Source organism: Podarcis raffonei, chromosome 13 (assembly GCF_027172205.1).
Source record: "Podarcis raffonei isolate rPodRaf1 chromosome 13, rPodRaf1.pri, whole genome shotgun sequence".
Lineage (NCBI taxonomy): Eukaryota > Metazoa > Chordata > Lepidosauria > Squamata > Lacertidae > Podarcis > Podarcis raffonei.
This window is the reverse complement of record NC_070614.1, coordinates 50,305,312-50,322,802: the sequence shown is the minus strand read 5'-3', so window position 1 is coordinate 50,322,802 and position 17,491 is coordinate 50,305,312. Positions and strand designations below refer to the sequence as shown.

Genomic DNA, 17,491 nt, shown 5'->3' with positions numbered 1-17,491 from the left:
AAAACCCTTTTATTAGCTTTTGGGATGTTTGGGGATGTAAAAATGCCTAATAAAAATAATCCTGGTTTTTTTAGGAAATGTATATTTTAACATTTTCTTCAATTCTTCATATATCGTGTTCCAAAATAATACGTTGGTGGTATAGTGGTGAGCATAGCTGCCTTACATCCTTGAAATTTCACCCACTTCTCTGAGTGTTGCAGCACTGTTCCCCAGCCAAGCAATGTAAAGTGCAGCATTCTAGAGGATATTGCGCCTCACGTGCTCTAAATGTGGGAACTCTAGTGCCCTGTCTTTGTGTCTCCTTCTTCGCTTAAGAGTCACACGCATTCACAAACTTTCTTTTTCTTTTCTCAGATAAGAGAGTGATCACAGCAAGGTGAGTAAGTACGAAAACTTGGGGCAGCTGTCAGAAGCAGCTTCCTCCAAGCTGTTAGACATGATGCTGCGGTTTGTGTGGCCTGATCATCGGAGGAGTCGGGGCTGCTGTGTGCTTAAAAGCAGAAGCAGGGACATGCAGTCAGGAGTGACAAGAGGCTGCAAGGGTGTGGCTGCTAAAAAAAAGCCACCTTTTTGCAAGACGATAAAAAGAGCTTTTTAGCACAAGGCAAAGGGGATTCCTTTGGCCCAGCCTCCATTTTCCAACTGTAGCCAGCCAGATGCCTCTGGGAAGCCCACCAGGCGACCATTCCTGCTCGCCTTGTTTTCAGAGATAGAATCAAAGAATTCTAGAGTTGGAAGGGACCCTGAGGATCATCTAGTTCAGGCATCCCCAAACTCGGCCCTCCTGATGTTTTTTGGGACTACAACTCCCATCATCCCTAGCTAACAGAACCAGTGGTTAGGGATGATGGGAATTGTAGTCCCAAAACATTTGGAGGGCCGAGTTTGGGGGTGCCTGATGTAGTCCAACCCCCTGCAATGCAGGAAGATGCAGCTGCCCCATAATGGGATCGAACCTGCAACCTTGGCATCATCAGCACCACGCTCTAACCAGCTGAGCTATCCATACTGCCTCTGACCTTGGAGGTTACCATTTGCTGCCATGATCCTTAACAGTCGCTGAAAAACCTCTCCTGTATAAGCAGCAGCCCCACATCCTGTGACAGGGAGACCCGCAAGTCAGGCGATGTGCTAGGTAGAGAAGCCATTCCTTTAGTCTGCCCTCTTCTCCACAACTACGAAAGCCTTGTCCAGTGTCTCACCTGGCCATCCCAGGAGAGCTGACGCTTTTCTTTCCTGGTGGGCTTTTAACAGGACAGAAATTCTTGTTGCTTATCAAGCTTCACGTGTTCAAATTCCAAGCAAAATCCCAGTAAAGAAAGCCACCTGTTCTACCGTTACCTGTTTTGACTGACAGCAGGGGCCTTTCTCTCTTCTCCAGTCCTGTGTCCTAGATCTTTTTTACCTGGAGATGCCGGGACTAGAACCCAGGACCTTTGCTGTGCAAGGCACATGCTCTGTCACGAAGCCATGGTCTGTCCCCAAATGGATTAGCTTTGAGATAAGACAGTATATTACCATATTAGTCCTCCCTGCCCCCAGCATCCTCTTCATTTTCAGCTGCTTTTTGTGTGTTTAGTTCCTCTCCCCATTCCTTTCCAGCAGCTACTGGAAAACACTGGACATTCGGCAGTCCCTGAAAAGACGGTAGGAAGGAGCAGAGCATTCCCCTCTAGCGTGCCTCTCTTATCTTTCATCATCTTGCAGGGGGGAGACCAAAATCTCAACTAGACTTGGGTAGACCTGGTGGGGGGACTGGAAAAATTGCGGGACACCCAGCTTTTTCCCATGTTTGTTTTTTGGATTTTAATGTTTGGGAAACAAATAGAGGGGGGGTGTTATTTGTTTTGCTTTTTCCAGGCCTTCGTATCTCTAATCCCAAAACATTCAGCAAAGCTCAACATCAGTGGAGGGAGGGCACAGTTTCAAGCCTCCCCCCCCCCCAGCAGGAACAATTAAATCATTTGCTGGAGCGCCAGAATATTTGATTAAAGAGAATGATTCTTTCCTTTTTTTTTTTTTGATGGCGTTTGTCATTCAAAGCCAGGAGTTTGAATATAGTAACACTTCTTTGCAAGGTAGTTTCAATTCAAAGGCTGCATTTCAGCTCAGTGTGTTTTATAAGCTGAAACTATACACAGAACTGAATAGTAATCCTTTTTAAAATCTGTGTGTTGTTGTTCTGTATGCGAGAGAGAGAGAGAGAGAGAGAGAGAGAGATACATACATACATACATACATACATACATACATACATACACTAATGGGGTAAGAAAGTTGCCAACATTTCTGGACTCCTCTGTGGGTGCAGTTGTGCCAGATGTCGTGATGGACTTCAAAATGCAATAGTAGACCTCTGCTTAAAAGAGATACAGGCACGTTCTCCTAAATGTGCTTCATTCCAATCCACATAGCTATATAATCAAACTTGTTGCCACAAGATACAGTAATGTCACCAGCACAGAAGGCTTTGAAAGATGTTCAGAGAAAAATATGGGGAACATGCTACCAATGGCTTCAGACGCAACGGCTGTGTCAGAGGCAGTGGGGAGAGCATGGCTCTTGGCCACTGTGAAAACAGGATGCCAGACAGGATGAGTCTTTGGCTCAATCCAGCAAATTCCTTTGTTCTTGTTACAAATGTGGGAATGTTGTGGGGAGTCAGAGAGGATCTACTGATTAAATATTATCCTTCCTAACTAATGCTAGTGAGTCATATATATATATATATAGCAGAGCTCATTCCCCTTTTACACAGCAAGAAGCTAGTTGCAGATTCGTTTGAATCTCTCTTTTTTTAAAAAAATAATTTTATTTTTTCATTAATAACATTCCAATTAATAATGTATCAAATCTTGCCACATCATAATACAAATAATAAAGTCAATTATACATTCTGAATTAAATAATTTAGAGAGACTTCCCATGTTCTGGCTGGCCAGGAGAAAATTTTTATTTCTTGTTCCCGCTTTCCCCCTCTCTTGTTTGTTCCCAATATCATAATTCCGATCTTAATCTGTTATCTTATCATCTCACTCACTGGTATGAAACTTCCAATTGTATTTAACAAATCCATATGTATGTTAACATGCAAGAGAAATTTTATTCTTCCTGTTGTCATTCGTCAATTGTTTTCGGCGCAGTCCCCCTTTTCATTCCACGCTGTTCTCGTTTGAATCTCTTTGGTTAAGCAATCCAATCTGGCATGCCCAGATTGGAGTATGTTCCTGGTAAAACCCCTTTGATTCCCTCCTAAAAGAATGAAGACACAATAGCCTTCTTACAAGTAATGAAAAGTTTACTCACATTCAGTTCACAGTATGATCCCTGAAGGCAGGCTTTAGCTTGCAGTTACAGATGTTACAGTTACAGTGTGCCAGAGAGCCAGCAGTGCAGTCCAAGAGAAGAAATGGCATCAAAAGAGGAGGATGGCTATGTGTCTGGCCCTTTTACAGGGTCTCCCAGGGCCACGCCCATCTACCTGGTTACACGCAAAGGAAGGATGCTCCAGACCAGGTGTGACAGGAAGTCTTCCTGGCTGGAGTAACGTCCCCCTGTCTGTGTCCACTCTAGGGAAACAAGGAATGTTATACTTGACTGCTCCAATGGATTACGTCCCACAACAAATAGGTCACCACTTTTGCACTAGCGCTGCTCCCGTGCTTTGAGCAGCAGTGCAGCACAGAGAAATTAAGCAGGTTTTCCAATAACATACCTCCACAGTGGGGTAACCCAGGACAAAGTTTCCCTTCCTAAACTTTGCATGCCAAGCCGCTCCTGAAACCGAAAAGGCAACTGTCGGTAAACTAACAATAAACGTCCCTAAAAATGGCAAAAAGTAGTTTCTTTCCCAAATAGATGTTATCTGAAACAACAGCAAACACCGTAAATAAGGAGTTCACTTGCAATATATCAGTGGTTCAGTGCTCATTTCTTCTCTTCCCAAAGTAGATTTTATATTGAACTATTGCAAACGCAGTAATAAAGAGTCCACTTGTGATATACCACAAGTGGTTCAGTGCTCAGACGTCATTCCAGTAATCCGACATTTTGTCACTAAAGAGTTTAGTAGTAAATAATATACAACAGAAGGCAGTTTGTGAATGACTTAAATCAGGGGTATATCTGTCCCCACCTGCATGTTTCCATCAGGAAAAGCATAGAAAGAGGACAACGTCCTTCAGTTTGTTTAACCTCCTCCTGCTCCTGAAGGCAGAGGAGCAGGGCAGTCCCAGTAGCTCCCACCTCTTTGGGATTTCCTGCAGCTTCTACCCCCTGCTAAAACCTCTGTTCTGTCTTGCAGATGCAAAGACCCCGTCGGAGTCTCTACAAGTAAGTAAGACATTAAACTTTCCATCCTTATTAGGGTTCCAGAGAAGGATCAATGCTTTTTTTCTGACAGGTCCCCTGTGTCTTTAAGAGCCATGTGGCAGGCAGACATTAAAGCGGTGAAGCATTTCCCGCAACTCCTCCATGTTGGGAGGAAACACACCTGTTGAATTTCTGCCTGTCGTGCAGCTATTGAAGGAAAAGGTGGCAGCTTGCCACTATACCTGTGGCCCAGTTTGCACCAGGTGAATTGCAACTCCCCAATGAGGAACAGTTGCAACATCTGGGACTTCTTAATATTCTTTTTGTTATTTCTTTTTCTTTCTCTATTTATTTCTTCCCCTCCCCCCGCTTTTCTCTGTTTCCATTGTACAGTGGTACCTCGGGATAAGTACTTAATTCGTTCCGGAGGTCCGTTCTTAACCTGAAACTGTTCTTAACCTGAAGCACCACTTTAGCTAATGGGGCCTCCTGCTGCTGCCGCGCTGCCGGAGCACGATTTCTGTTCTCATCCTGAAGCAAAGTTCTTAACCTGAAGCACTATTTCTGGGTTAGCGGAGTCTGTAACCTGAAGCGTATGTAACCCGAGGTACCACTGTATCTAGATAAAAGTTTTGATTTGGTTTAAAAAAGGGAAAAGATATTAAGTTTTTTATTTTCCTCTATAAACCTTAACAACATTTATTTTTTAAAAAGAGGAAAACGCGTTGTTTACTGCTGAGGAGGGCTTATCCACACCTTCTATTGCCCTGCTGCTCCCACACACACCAGGGAAAACTGCTCTTTAGTGCTTAATTGGAGCAAACAGCAATTCAGGTTTTCTCTGGATTGACGTTTGCTCTGATTTAGAGCGGAAGAGAGGGTTTTCCCTGGGAAAGGAGCAAAAAAGGGGGAAAGCACTCAGACACGTGCCTCAAAAGTGTGGGTGAAGCAGAAAACTGCTCAAAAAAATCACCTTCACTTTGTGAAAAGGAGCTCTACCTACAGGCCAACCAAGGACTTGCAGGTAAAAGGAAGTTGTGTTGGGTTAAAGATGGGAGGAAGTAGGTGTTAACCACGTTGGTTTTAATGCTTAGATCTCGAAGAAAGGAACATGCCTGGCTGGATGCAGCCAGCAAGCGAAGACTGGGGGATCCTGCCAAAAGCCAAAAGCCCCATGCCAAAAGCCAGGCATCCATTAGAAAAGAAGAAGGCAGATGAAGACACTGATTCTGGAGCCAATTTTGAATTCCCTGTAAGTTTCAAATCCACTTCTTCTTCTCTGGCAATCACCCATAGCCGAGTAAGATTGTCTTCCATAAACACAGTTTTAACAATGAGTCAGTAAGTTACTGTGGAGGCCAGTTCTGGACCCACACGTCCTTCCACAGTGGGGACATTGGTTCCTGGATGGGAGTTGATCACTGTGTGGATTTGCCAAGCGTGCCTTCCTCTTAGCACATTACTCCTTTGCGTCCTGAGTTCAAGTGTCTTCAAAGTCCATGACATCTTTGGTAAAGGCTGTTCTCCAACTGGAGCGCTCACAGGCCAGTGTTTCCCAGTTGTCGGTGTTTATACTACATTTTTTAAGATTTGCCTTGAGACAGTCTTTAAACCTCTTTTGTGGCCAATCTTTAAACCTCTTCTGTTGACCACCAGCATTACGCTTTCCATTTTTAATTTCGGAATAGAGTAGTTGCTTTGGAAGACGATAATCAGGCATCCGCACAACATGACCAGTCCAGCGAAGTTGATGTTGAAGAATCATTGCTTCGACACTCACTCGCTGGATCATCACCTTGTCGTGGTGAGTGGGCTTGCACGTTCCTATGACCCTTGTGAGTGAAGCCGTCGGGAATCTCATACTCCCAGCAGGATCACCGAAGGCGGTAAGGTCAAAGGGAAGGAGCTAGACAAAGAATGATCCAAGAAGTTCAAATCCACTATGCACACTCTGTCTCCATGGGCTTGTCATCCTTCTCCCTTATAGCTCTTTCCTTGCATTTCCAGGGTGGCTGGCGCAACCCGATCAGATGGGCGGTTTATTGTTGTTGTTTATTTCCAGGAAATTGATGCAACGTACTCGCTTCTCAGCTTCCCCTGCTCCACATTCTTCCTGGAAGAAAACGACAGACCCTCGGAGGAGCCAGTCCCATCCCAGATTCCACCTGGGTTGCTATCTCAAGTTACTGGACCTCAGTGAGGAGAATCCCCATCTTACAGACAAAGAACTCTGACTTCCGTTCGTTTTTAAAAATAATTTTATAAGTTGTGTGTCCTTGTTGCTCAACTTGACCCTTTTACATGATTTTGTGCGTTTTGTGGTATTTGTGCATTGTGATCTGCTGTTATTTTATTGATTATAGATTAGTAATTCTTTATTGTAATTGATAAGTGTGAACTGCTAGATTATTATTTGCTGATGTTTAATTTTACTGTTTAGTAGTGGATCCTAATGGATTGTTGAGTATTGCTTTATTTGATATGTTGTTTATTTTAAAGCTATTGTGGCTTTTTATATAGGATCTGTTTGTTACTATTAATTTTTTGATGTTTTATTATTATTTTTATGTGTGTTGGAAGCTGCCCAGAGTGGCTGTGGCAACCCAGCCAGATGGGTGGGGCATAAATAATAAATTTATTATTATATTATTATTACCAGCACCTGTTCATGTCTGTGGGGCTTGCATGGTGGACGGTGCTCCCTTTTAATTATTCTGCCTCAAAACCAAAATGCCTTGGATTATGGGTCCAGATGGGATCAGATTAGGGAATGAGGAACATTGTCAGGACTTGGGTATCCAATCCGACAGTGTGCCGCTATTTGTGCCTTCCATATGCTCTGTAGGTAGTCTATGACACATAAGCCCATAAAACTAAAATAAGTGAACTGTTTTTGTTACATGTTCTACTTTTGAAAGAATCTGGGAGTCCCACATCCCTGTTGCAATAATTAAATCTGCACATACGGAAGGAATGGGATATATAAAAACTGACCCTTCTCCTGTCATCATTTCTCATGTCAGTGTGATGCTTAAAATGTGTTGTCAGCTTTCTTCCTCCCCCCCCACCCCTACCCCTCCCAATACAGTCGTACCTTGGAAGTCAAACACAATCCATTCGGGAAGTCCGTTCGACTTCCAAAACGTTCGGAAACCAAAGTGCGGCTTCCGATTGGCTGCAAGAAGCTCCTACGGCCAATTGGAAGCTGAGGAAGCCCGCTGGACGTTCAGCTTCCGAAAATCGTTCGAAAACCGGAACACTCACTTCCGGGTTTCGATTGTTCGGGAAGCTGGTTTGTTCAGGAACCAAGGTGTTTGAGATCCAAGGTATGTACCTGGCTTTTCCATAGAAAAGCCAGCTTGTGAATTAATGAACACCGTCGTCAATAAAACAAAAGGCATTCTGTGAGCTTCTTCAGCCCTCCGGCTGCCCCTTCGCGAAATCAAATCAGCTACAAGCCGCACAGTCCACCTGCGACAACCCTTGAAGTTATTCACTGGCGCTCCCTGCCTATGCCTCCAATTGCTCACTTTGGAGTTTGCTCTCGCCGGCTGACAACTCACAGCGCATGAGCCACATGGTCCAGAGTCCAGGCAGACAAAAACAACCCAGATCCCCCCTTCGCAGCTGAGCTACCTGCAAGAGGGCCTCTATTCCCTACAGATCCACACAACACCCTCCTTGGACAAAATGGAGTATATAAACGCCCTGGTGCCATCAACATTGTTAAAGTGAGTACTAATTTATTTATCTATCCTACCTTCCTTCTTCAAGGAGCTCAAGAGGGGGTGTACATGGTTCCCTCCCTCCTCACTTAATCCCCATGAAAACGACCCTGTGAGATAGGTTAGTCTGAGAGTCCAGCACTCTTAACCGTTACAGGCCATTGGCATACCCGCCAACATTTATCTGACGAAAATATGGTTGTCCAATTCAATAATAATAATAATAATTGTATTATTTATACCCCACCCATCTGACTGGGTTGCCCCAGCCACTCTGGGCAGTTTCCAACATATATAAAAAATAATAAACCATTAAGCTTTTTTAAAAAAAACCTTCCCTATACGGGGCTGCCTTCAGATGTCTTCTAAAGGTTGTATGGTTACTTATCTCCTTGGCATGGGGGTCGCATAACTCCAGACCCTCCAGCATTTCCCCCATGAAAATAGGGACGTCCTAAGGAAAAGCGGGGCATTCCGGGATCAAATCAAAAAGGGGGATGGCTTCTGTAAATCCGAGATTGTCCCTAGAAAATAGCAACACTTGGAAAGGATGCATTGGGGGAGCGGGGCCCTGGATGGAGGCTTCTGAGTTTATACCTCAGGCATGCAGTACTTCCTACCACCCTTTCCCCGCTTCCTTACAATCCTTTAGCCAAACCCGTCTGCTGATGTCTGAAGGATCTTCCGCCTTCTAACAGCAAACTCAGCTGGTGAGAGCAGATATAGCCAATATGGAGCCAATGGGAAACATGTGGGGGGAGATTGGAACGCTTGGGGGAACCCCAAGCTTTGTACGAGTACAAAACATCTTAGGAGGGACCTATGGTAAAGGTAAAGGCCCCCTGGATGGTTAAGTCCAGTCGAATTTGACTATGGGGTTGCACCGCACATTTCGCTTTCAGGCCAAGGGAGCCGGCGTTTGTCCACAGACAGCTTTCCGGGTCATGTGACCAGCAGGACTAAATGGCTTCCGGCGCAACAGGACACCATGGCAGAAACCAGAGCGCATGAAAACGTAATTTATTTTCCCACCACAGTGGTCCCTATTTATCTACTTGCGCTGGTATGCTTTTGAACTGCTAGGTTGGCAGGAGTTGGGACAGAGCAATGGGAGTTCACCCCGTTGCGGGGATTCGAACTGCCATCCTTATGATCAGCAAGCCCAAGAGGCTCGGTGGCTTAGCGGGGACCTAAGATGACGACAGTCTGTTGCAGGGGGTTGAACTAAATGACTCTTGGACTCGCTTCCAACTCTACAATTTTATGAAAAATGCAGGTCACTGAGGACTAAGCAGGCTCAGTGGCCCCCAAACCCTGACTGGGAGGAGCAGAAAATTAGAGGTGAGGGGGGAGAGAGGGAGGAAATGAATAAGACCACTCCACGCTGCAACCTTTTGCTGCAGGTCTCCCATTAAACCCAAGCAAACAACGGCGTTGTCCACAGAACACGAATCAGCAAAATTTCCTGATTGAATTCACCTGTCTTTTATCTGACGTTCCGCCCAAGAAATAAGGGGTTTTGCTTTACTTGAAGAGCTAGCTGTCCTGTGGGCTGGCGTCAGAGCCCAAATCCACTAGCACCTCCTTCGCCTCTTCCTCCTCTTGGAATTTGGACTTTGGCATCAAAATTCCAGGGACCCGAAGAGACCGTGATAAGCATTTCCACGTAGACCTAATAAATTGCGTCTTTTCGTGTACTCTGGTTGCAAGCTGCATAAGGGGCCAAAAACAGCTGGATAGCTCAGCTGATTAGAGCGTGGCGCTGATAATGCCAAGGTTATAGGTCTGATCCCTCTGTATGGGGCAGCTGCATATTCCTGCAAGATGATTCTCGGGGTCCCGTCCAACTTTACAATTCTACAGTTCTATAACCCTATGGATTAAAGAGCTTGAATGCAGTAGACAGAGGCAGGATACACAGAGGGCCCTCCAGACCAGTGTCATTGATGCAATCATAGTGCATAAGCACTGTCTTTCTCCTGGATCATTCCACTTTACAAAGTATTACCGTATTTTTCGCTCTATAACACGCACCTGACCATAACACGCACGTAGTTTTTAGAGGAGGAAAACAAGGAAAAAAATATTCTAAACGAAACAGTGGATGTATGATTTTGTGGTTCATGCTGTGGCCACAGACATGTGATCTGACAGTGAGTTTGGAGTAGCCCAATGCAAAAATCCTGAGGATCCCTGTGGATCCATGCTTTGTAACCACGTTTTAAGTGGGGAGGGAAGGAAAAGCACTCAAGGGACAAGGAGCACTCGTGGGGTGTGTGGAGAAGGATGCTGCTAATAATGAAGAAGAGGGGTATAAGGGGAGAAGGCTCCTCTCCTCTCCCACTTTGCTCCTTTAAAGCAAGCAGGCTCTGCTTTTCTTCCTCCTCCCCGCTCATCCCCGGCTTAGCGAGCTGAAAAACTTTGCTGCTATGTAGCGAGCTGAGTGGGGAGGAGAGAGGGACAGAGAGCCTGCTTGCTTTAAAGGAACCAACCGGACAGGAGCCGCTTACACTTGTGTAAGCGGCTCCTCTCCCGCTTTGCTCCTTCAAAGAAGCAGGCTCTCTGTCCCTTTCTCCTCCCCACTCAGCGGCTCTTCTCCCGCTTTGCTGTTTCAAAGCGAGCCACGGAGGAGGGAAGGAAGGGGAACCATGGATCCTCTGCTCACGACTGCAGCAGATCCCCCCGCCACCTGTAGGCATTCCCTCCATAACACGCACAGACATTTCCCCTTACTTTCTAGGAGGAAAAAAGTGAGTGTTATGGTGCAAAAAATACGGTATTTCACAGAATCATAGACCAGATTTCAGAAGAAAGTTACAGGCCATGCAACCAGTTAGAAAAAAAGCAGGCAGAGTACTTTTCCAAAAAAACAACACCCAGAGTCCTTTTCGTTGGGGATAATTCAGATGGAAATTCCCAGGTGTCAAAAGAAGTTATTTATGTATACCACTACTGCGGCCCATGTTTTGTTAGCCCCAAAATGGAAAACGAGCGAGGTCCCAACTAAAGAAGAATGGCAACTTCAACTGATGGTATATACGCAGCTTGAGGACCTAATATATATAGGGTGAGTCTTTTAAAAGAGGCCCCATGGAACATGTGTACTCTGTATCCACGGTGCCTCTTTTAAAGGACTCACCCTGTAGAATAAGAGGACAAGAAGAACATACGTTTAAAGAAGACTGGAAAATCCTTATTGATATATAGGGGGGAATTGTGCACACTTGAAAAATCTGGCAGCATTAAGATAAATTCAACAGTGTAAACAAGTTTTGATGGATGTAATAATGGATTACTGAATGGTTTCGTTTATGTAAAATATGCAGGGATTTATGATATGTAAAATAGACCATGGAAGGAGAAGAAGGGAAGTATTGACATTTTAAGGTTGTTTAAATGAATATTCTAAATTGTAAAACAGAAAATTTAATAAAAATTATACAGTGGTACCTCTGGTTAAGAACTTAATTTGTTCTGGAGGTCCGTTCTTAACCTGAAACTGTTCTTAACTTGAGGTACCACTTTAGCTAATGGGGCCTCCCACTGCCGCTGTGCCGCCGACGCACGATTTCTGTTCTCATCCTGAAGCAAAGTTCTTAACCCGAAGTACTACTTCCGGGTTAACGGAGTCTGTAATCCAAAGGTGTTTGTAACGCGAGGTACCACTGTACACACACCAAAAAAAGTAAACAGAACAGGCAGAAACAGCATTTGCAGGCAGAAACAGCATTGGGTCGTGTATAACTGTCCTGATAACATCACGAGTGCAAATCATCACAACCGAAAAGGCACCTGGACGAACCCAGATCATTACCAAAAGTTCAGTTTCTCTGTTAGGGTGCTGATGTTCCCCCTGGACACTTTGCACATGCTCAGAGGCATGCTATGGCAGCCAGGTCGGGACCTTCTGAGCAACCTCTCTCTCTCTCTCTTTCTCACAGGTCAGTGTCGAGTGCGAGTTCAGAACTCACCCGCCGTGTTTGGGCTCCGAGTCCCCCAACCCAGAGGCCATTCCGGGTTTGTGACCACAAGCGCAACGTCCGCAAAGGTCTGACTGCAGGGACCTTGCAGGAGCTGTTGATCAAGGTGAGCACCCCTTCCCTCCCGCCAATTTTCCAGCCTCCACTTGGCTCCACACTTGGCTGGCAAGCCCTTGGGTAAAGCTACTCCTCTTCACCCTCCCTTTTATATCTGCGAAATGGAAGCAGTGGCCGTGCTTTGCTTGACATGAAGGTCTCTGCTTGTGTGTTTTCTTGTTTTGCCAGGCAAGGGAGACCCTGCTGATCTCCAGCATCGTTTCCTTGGTGCTGGAAGAAGATGGCACCGTTGTGGAAACAGAGGAATTCTTTGACGTCCTAGACGATAACACGGCCTTGATGGCGCTGGAGAAAGGGCAGAAATGGAGCCACGCCAGGGTAAGTAAAAGGGTGTTGAATGGAAGGCCAGCGGAAAATTACAGGCTTCCTTTCCATAAGAATTCTAAGGCTTCATAAATAAAATGAATGTTCCTAAGTGCACAAGATAAATACATATAGGTAAGTACTGCATGTCTGAAAGAGTACAGGAGAGCAATCCTGAAGCCACTTTGACTCTTAATAATAATTTTATTCATTCATTCATTCCCCTCCCATGTGGCTGAGTTTCCCCAGCCACTCTGGGCGGCTCCCAACAAAAGAATGATAAAACATCAAACATTCAAAACTTCCCTAAACAGGATTGCCTTCAGATGTCTTCTAAAAGTCAGGTAGTTGTTTATTTCCTTGACATCTGATGGGAGGGCGTTCCACAGGGCGGATGCCACTGAGAAGGCCCTCTGCCTGGTTTCCTGCAACCTCGCTTCTCGCAGGGAGGGAACCGCCAGAAGGCACTCAGAGCTGGACCTCAGTGTCCGGGCTGAACGATGGGGGTGGAGATGCTCCTTCAGGTATACAGGGCCGTTTAGGGCTTTCAAGGTCAGCACCAACACTTTGAATTGTGCTCGGAAACATACTGGGAGCCAATGTAGGTCTTTCAGGACTGCTGTAATATGGTCTCGGCAGCCACTCCCAGTCACCAGTCTAGCTGCCGCATTCTGGATTAGTTGCAGTTTCTGGGTCACCTTCAAAGGTAGCCCCACGTAGAGCGCATGGCAGTAGTCCAAGCGGGAGATAACCAGAGCATGTGGCACTCTGGCAAGACTCTCTCAGCCTGCGTACCAGATGGAGCTGGTAGACAGCTGCCCTGGACACAGAATTGACCTGCGCCTCCATGAACAGCGGTAAGTCCAAAACGATTCTATGATTCTATCTGTGTCTTACAGGGCAGCAGCCGGTCCTATGCGCTCAGCGGTGAGAAACCGAGGAACAGCCGTGACATTGCCCGCATCACCTTTGACGTCTACAAGCTCAACCCCCGCGACCTCTTTGGCAGCCTGAACATCTCGGCCACTTTCTACGGACTCTACTCCATGAGCTGCGACTTCAAGTGTCTGGGGCCCAAGAAGGTGCTAAGGTGGGCCTGGGAACCAGCTTCCCCCACATCTCCCCTGACAGACGGCCATCCAATCTCTGCTCAAAACCCTCCGAGGAAGGAGAGTCCACCACCTCACCTCCATTGTCAGAAAGTTCTTCCTGATGTTGAGTCAGAATCTCCTTCCTTGTAAGCTTGAAACCATGGATTCAGGTCTTACTCACCAGAGCAGGAGGAAACATTAGTCATTTAGTTGTGTCCGACTCTTCATGACCCCCTGGACCAGAGCATGCCTGGCACTCCTGTCTTCCACTGCCTCCCGCAGTCTGGTCCAACTCATGCTGGTAACTTCGAGAACACTGTCCAACCATCTTGTCCTCTGTCATTCCCTTCTCCTTGGGCCCTCCATCCTTCCCAACATCAGGGTCTTTTCCAGGGAGTCTTCTCATGAGGTGGCCAAAGTCTTGGAGCCTCAGCTTCAGGATCTGTCCCTCCAGTGAGCACTCAGGGCTGATTTCCTTCAGAATGGATAGGTTTGATCTTCTTGCAGTCCATGGGACTCTCAAGAGTCTCCTCCAGCACTAGAATTCAAAAGCATCAATCAGCCTTCTTTATGGTCCAGCTCTCATTTCCATACATCACTACTGGGAAAACCATAGCTTTCACTATACGGACCTTTGTTGGCAATGTGATGTCTTTGCTTTTTAAGATGCTGTCTAGGCCTGTCATCGCCTTTCTCCCAAGAAGCAGGCGTCTTTTAATTTCGTGGCTGCTGTCACCATCTGCAGTGATCATGGAGCCCAAGAAAGTAAAATCTCTCACTGCGTTGTTGAGCTTACTTTGCAAAGGGTAAAAATCCTGTTTTTATGGGGTTCAACTCACAGTTCTGCAGCTTCTTTAGGAAAGGAAAGAGAGCCATTTCTACAGTTTCCAGACAGATAATCTAATCAGCCAGTCTCATGTTGCTGGGGAAACAAACAGCCTCCATCTGCAGAACATTCAACAATGGAGGCATGGGCAAGGGGCCGGCAAGGGAGCCAGCGATCGACCACACATTCGCTCCATAAGACGCACAGACATTTCCCCTTACTTTTTAGGAGGAAAAAAGTGCATCTTATGGAGCGAAAAATACGGTAAATTCCATAAATAAAATAATAAAATTAAAATTAATTTTGTCTTCTGAGCCGCTCCGAGATCTACGGATGAAGGGCGGCATACAAATTTAATGAATTATAATAATGCAAAACAACAACAACCCAGGAACCCAGCACTAATATAATTTGTTCCCCTTTCCTTTCCTCCCAAGGGAGATTTTGCGTGTGGCATCCACCGTCATGCATGGCATCGGGCACATTCTTCTTGGGGCATCCCACTACATCCGCCGGATCCTGGACGGAGGCGAGAACTGGCACTCGCATGCCCGCGTGAGCTACGAACGCTGAAAGCTGCCACCCTCCTCTTCCTCCCTCTCCTGAGACAAGATTCCTTCACAGCACCTGCTCTTTCGGCTCCAAAGAAATCCCAGATCTCTGTTTCTGTTGGGGATGTTAATTAAAAAGGGTACAGTGGTACCTTGGTTCTCAAACTTAATCCGTTCTGGAAGTCCGTTCCAAAACCAAAGCGCGTTCCAAAACCAAGGCACGCTTTTCCCATAGAAAGTAATGCAAAATGGATTCATCCATTCCAGACTTTTAAAAACAACCCCTAAAACAGCAATTTAACGTGAATTTTACTATCTAACGAGACCTTTGATCCATAAAGCGAAAGCAAGAATCTATGTACTGCACTATAAAAGAAATAACAGTACAGTGGTACCTTGGGTTAAGTACTTAATTCGTTCCAGAGGTCCATTCTTAACCTGAAACTGTTCTTAACCTGAAGCACCACTTTAGCTAATGGGGCCTCCCGCTGCTGCTGCGCCACCGGAGCACAATTTCTGTTCTCATCCTGAAGCAAAGTTCTTAACCTGAAGCACTATTTCTGGGTTAGCAGAGTCTGTAACCTGAAGCGTATGTAACGTGAAGTGTATGTACAGGTACCACTGTATTGTAGGTGATAAAAATTTAAATCGTTTTTTTTTCTTCTTACCGGCACTGATGATAGTCAGCTTTTATCCATATCTGCAGTCACACAATCAATCAATCAATCAATCAATCAGTAGCTGAACTGGGTTCCACGCAGTCACAAAAACAAATGAACCGAAAAAGCCTCAGAAACAAAAACGCAAAATAGATAGCAAAAACAAAAGCGCCAAACTTAATCCGTTCTGGAAGTCTGTTTGACTTCTGAAATGTTTGGAAACCAAGGTGCAGCTTCTGATTGGTGCAGGCGCCCCAGAAACAATAGCCAACAGCCGCATCGGACGTTCGGCTTCTGAAAAACGTTCAAAAACTGGAAGACTTCCGAGTTTTCGGCGTTTGGGAACCAAGGCATTTGAGAACCAAGGTACCACTGTATTTAATAACCAAACACATAGGAAACCTTGAACCAGACCTTCCTTTTGGCATAGAGGAGATGGTTGGGGAGGTGGCGAATAGCCGCCGAGTGGCAGGTTCTGGCAGCTTAACAGAGATGCAACATGAAGCAGGGATGAGAAAATCTGTTGCCTGCTAGATGTTGCTGGACTACAATTCCCATCATCCCTGAGCGCTGTCTGGAGCCGGTGGAGAGTTCAGCATCCAGAAGACTCCTGGTTTGCCCATTGCTGGTTATTGTTATTATTCCTCCAGTGCTTCCCTCGCAAAACCGACCCAAAGCGACTCACAACGTGAGCGCTGGAACTGATTGCAGCAAACAAATGAATGAAAATCTTCTTTTAAAAAATGCATTTACACAAATAAAAGGTCTTAGAGAGGCTGAAAAGAGACCTTAGAAATCATAGAATTGGAAGTTGTAAGAAAAAACAAGGGTCGTCTAGTCCAACCCCCTTTTGCCCAACATGGGGCTCGAACCCACGAACCTTATTGCTAATCCTGCATTGCAAGGCTGGCATTTCATTGACGCTCAAAAGGGAAGGACACGGCAGTGCCAAGGAAGAAATGGCTCTCTTAGTATATCTATTAAGCAAGTAAATAGAGTAAACTTTATTGAATTGTCCCCACAAATCTTTAAAAACACAAAATGCATAACAACCAAAGATCCATTTAGGAGCAGACTAGAGGAGGAAAGTGCAGAGTGGAAGCATTTCCCCTGCTCTGAACAATCCTCCAGGTTCTCTGTGGTTTGGGAGAGGCTCACAGCGCCCCCTAGAGGGCACCAGCCCCGTTTTCATTCAGCCCCGACCACCCGCCAACGACATCTTCCCTATTCAGTCCTCCAGGATCTCGGAGAACAGCTCCCGCCGTTTCTTCTTCGCCTTGTGGTGGCGCTCCCAGTCTTGGCGGCGCTTGAGGAAGTGGGTCAGGGAGAAGTTGCGGACCAGGAAGTGCCCAAAGGGGTCGTTCTGCAGCCGTGATTCATGCTCCGCTGGAAATTGAGGGGGGGGGGGAGAAAGAAGAAGAAGCCGTCTTTAAGACCTAAAGAGTACAGTGGGGGGGGATCTCCAGGGTTAGGGTTTCGTGAAAAGCCTAAAACTCTGAAGAACATCTGCCTGGAAGTTGGGGGGGGGCAGGGGGGCCCTAAACGGCTTCGGTCCAATAGACCTGAAGGAGCATCTCCACCCCCATCGCTCTGACCGGACACTGAGGTCCAGCTCCGAGGGCCTTCTGGCGGTTCCCTCACTGCGAGAAGCCAAGTTACAAGGAACCAGGCAGAGGGCCTTCTTGGTGGTGGCACCCGCCCTGTGGAACGCCCTCCCACCAGATGTCAAAGACTACCAGACTTTTAGAAGACATCTGAAGGCAGCCCTGTTTAGGGAAGCTTTTAATGTTTAACAGACCACTATATTTTAATACTCTGTTGGAAGCCGCCCAGAGTGGCTGGGGAAACCCAGCCAGATGGGCGGGGTATAAATAATAAATTCTATTCTATTCTATTCTGTGTTGAGAAATGTATGGAATTCATTT

General features: G+C 46.0%; 2 protein-coding genes and 1 long non-coding RNA gene across 4 annotated transcripts in view; 2 read left to right on the top strand and 1 right to left on the bottom strand.

The window, feature by feature from the left end:
- The first annotated feature begins 1,343 nt into the window (after nucleotides 1–1,343).
- Nucleotides 1,344–6,966, top strand: LOC128400582 (uncharacterized). 2 transcript variants are annotated; one of them, XR_008327343.1, is made up of 4 exons: nucleotides 1,344–1,650; nucleotides 4,307–4,335; nucleotides 5,409–5,566; nucleotides 6,377–6,966. It is a non-coding gene; the product is annotated as an uncharacterized LOC128400582 (long non-coding RNA). The 2 variants fall into 2 exon arrangements; XR_008327342.1 differs by lacking the exon at nucleotides 1,344–1,650 and having other exon boundaries at nucleotides 4,234–4,335.
- An 894-nt stretch (nucleotides 6,967–7,860) lies between these two features.
- Nucleotides 7,861–16,349, top strand: CIDEB (cell death inducing DFFA like effector b). The gene is made up of 5 exons (XM_053362863.1): nucleotides 7,861–8,045; nucleotides 11,981–12,125; nucleotides 12,305–12,454; nucleotides 13,339–13,529; nucleotides 14,794–16,349. Exons 1-5 carry the CDS (start codon nucleotides 8,005–8,007, stop codon nucleotides 14,927–14,929), a joined length of 663 nt encoding a protein of 220 aa, XP_053218838.1. The 5' UTR covers nucleotides 7,861–8,004; the 3' UTR covers nucleotides 14,930–16,349.
- Nucleotides 16,350–16,546: 197 nt separating this feature from the next.
- NOP9 (NOP9 nucleolar protein) overlaps nucleotides 16,547–17,491 on the bottom strand; it is a 28,742-nt gene continuing 27,797 nt past the window's right edge. The window contains exon 11 of the mRNA XM_053362792.1: nucleotides 16,547–16,952. Within this exon, the coding sequence (XP_053218767.1) occupies nucleotides 16,795–16,952 (158 nt within the window). The 3' untranslated portion in view covers nucleotides 16,547–16,794. The remainder of the gene's footprint in view (nucleotides 16,953–17,491) is intronic.

What these genes read in the sequence shown, in the direction of transcription:
- CIDEB (XM_053362863.1), top strand. Translation starts at nt 8,005, where the DNA reads ATGGAGTATATAAACGCCCTGGTGCCATCAACATTGTTAAA. An exon ending in TGCAGGAGCTGTTGATCAAG is followed by an intron (nt 12,126 to 12,304) that starts GTGAGCACCCCT and finishes TTGTTTTGCCAG; the next exon opens with GCAAGGGAGACCCTGCTGAT. An exon ending in AGAAATGGAGCCACGCCAGG is followed by an intron (nt 12,455 to 13,338) that starts GTAAGTAAAAGG and finishes TGTGTCTTACAG; the next exon opens with GGCAGCAGCCGGTCCTATGC.